We start from the raw sequence: 1958 nt of genomic DNA, 5'->3' as shown, positions 1-1958 counted from the left end.
TCCTCCCTCTTCCTGCCCACCTTCCGCCCTCATCCCGCCCTCATCCTGCACCCGCCCACCTCCCGGTTCTCTCGCGCAGAGGTACGCCCGGTCTGATAAGAGGGGGAAGTTGCCGCTGTGGATCCAGGAACATCTGACAGACGCCAATCTGAACCTGACGGTGGACGAGTGCGTTCACCTATCCAAACACTTCCTGCGACAGATGGCCCAGCCCTTCCGCAGGGTGAGTGGCCCCTCAGGAGCCGGGGCCCGGGGAGAGCGTGCAATAAATGTGTATGATGAGGAGACGGGAGGGAATGGGCCCCGTGTGTATGAGGAGGAGACGGGAGGGAATGGGCCCCGTGTGTATGAGGAGGAGACGGGAGGGAATGGGCCCCGTGTGTATGAGGAGGAGACGGGAGGGAATGGGCCCCGTGTGTATGAGGAGGAGACGGGAGGGAATGGGCCCCGTGTGTATGAGGAGGAGACGGGAGGGAATGGGCCCCGTGTGTATGAGGAGGAGACGGGAGGGAATGGGCCCCGTGTGTATGAGGAGGAGACGGGAGGGAAGGGGCCCCGTGTGTATGAGGAGGAGACGGGAGGGAATGGGCCCCGTGTGTATGAGGAGGAGACGGGAGGGAATGGGCCCCGTGTGTATGAGGAGGAGACGGGAGGGAATGGGCCCCGTGTGTATGAGGAGGAGACGGGAGGGAATGGGCCCCGTGTGTATGAGGAGGAGACGGGAGGGAATGGGCCCCGTGTGTATGAGGAGGAGACGGGAGGGAATGGGCCCCGTGTGTATGAGGAGGAGACGGGAGGGAATGGGCCCCGTGTGTATGAGGAGGAGACGGGAGGGAATGGGCCCCGTGTGTATGAGGAGGAGACGGGAGGGAATGGGCCCCGTGTGTATGAGGAGGAGACGGGAGGGAATGGGCCCCGTGTGTATGAGGAGGAGACGGGAGGGAATGGGCCCCGTGTGTATGAGGAGGAGACGGGAGGGAATGGGCCCCGTGTGTATGAGGAGGAGACGGGAGGGAATGGGCCCCGTGTGTATGAGGAGGAGACGGGAGGGAATGGGCCCCGTGTGTATGAGGGAGGGAAGGGGCCCCGTGTGTATGAGTGGGGGAGGGGTCGGGGCCCCTGTCTGTATGGTGGGGGAGGGGTTGCGCGGTGACCTCTGACCTGGATACATTTCTCGGTAGGAGGACCAGTTGGGACTTTCTCTGCTGACATTGGAACAGTTGGAGTCGGAGGAAATGTTACAGAAGATACAGGAGATCGCGCATCAGGTGTGAGAGTGGGCGGAGCCATCCTAACGTGTTCCTGACATTCCTGACATGTGACCCGTGTGCACACAACTTGAAGCTTGTATGTGTTTTTACATACTACATTAAACTCTTATGTTTATAATATGTGTGTCATGATTGTCATATGTTGGGTACAGATGTCCCGGGTATAGGGGTATGATGGGTGCAGAGGGTACTGATGTCCCGGGTATAGGGGTATGATGGGTGCAGAGGGTACAGATGTCCCGGGTATAGGGGTATGATGGGTGCAGAGGGTACTGATGTCCCGGGTATAGGGGTATGATGGGTGCAGAGGGTACGGATGTCCCGGGTATGATGGGTGCAGAGGGTACGGATGTCGCGGGTATAGGGGTAAGATGGGTGCAGAGGGTACAGATGTCCCCGGGTATGATGGGTGCAGAGGGTACCGATGTCCCCGGGTATAGGGGTATGATGGGTGCAGAGGGTACAGATGTCCCCGGGTATAGGGGTATGATGGGTGCAGAGGGTACCGATGTCCCCGGGTATAGGGGTATGATGGGTGCAGAGGGTACCGATGTCCCGGGTATAGGGGTAAGATGGGTGCAGAGGGTACAGATGTCCCGGGTATAGGGGTATGATGGGTGCAGAGGTCTATGAGATATGAAGGAGGCGGGTCTTTGGCTGTGCAGTGTGTGCCATGCTCTGATCTAC

The 1958-nt window shown here is 59.4% G+C and overlaps 1 protein-coding gene across 1 annotated transcript; it reads left to right on the top strand.

The window, feature by feature from the left end:
- Nucleotides 1-79: 79 nt before the first annotated feature.
- Nucleotides 80-1330, top strand: LOC108803713 (TFIIH basal transcription factor complex helicase XPD subunit-like; the record flags this gene model as incomplete). The annotated part of the gene is made up of 2 exons (XM_018575534.1): nt 80-223; nt 1182-1330. Coding segments are annotated over 2 exons (237 nt in total), but the record flags the coding sequence as incomplete, so codon positions are not given.
- Between the last annotated feature and the right edge of the window lie 628 nt (nt 1331-1958).

This window comes from Nanorana parkeri, unplaced genomic scaffold, assembly GCF_000935625.1.
Source record: "Nanorana parkeri isolate BGI_ZX_2015 unplaced genomic scaffold, ASM93562v1 scaffold4075, whole genome shotgun sequence".
NCBI classification, from domain to species: Eukaryota; Metazoa; Chordata; class Amphibia; order Anura; family Dicroglossidae; genus Nanorana; species Nanorana parkeri.
This window is presented reverse-complemented; position numbering and strand designations above follow the sequence as displayed.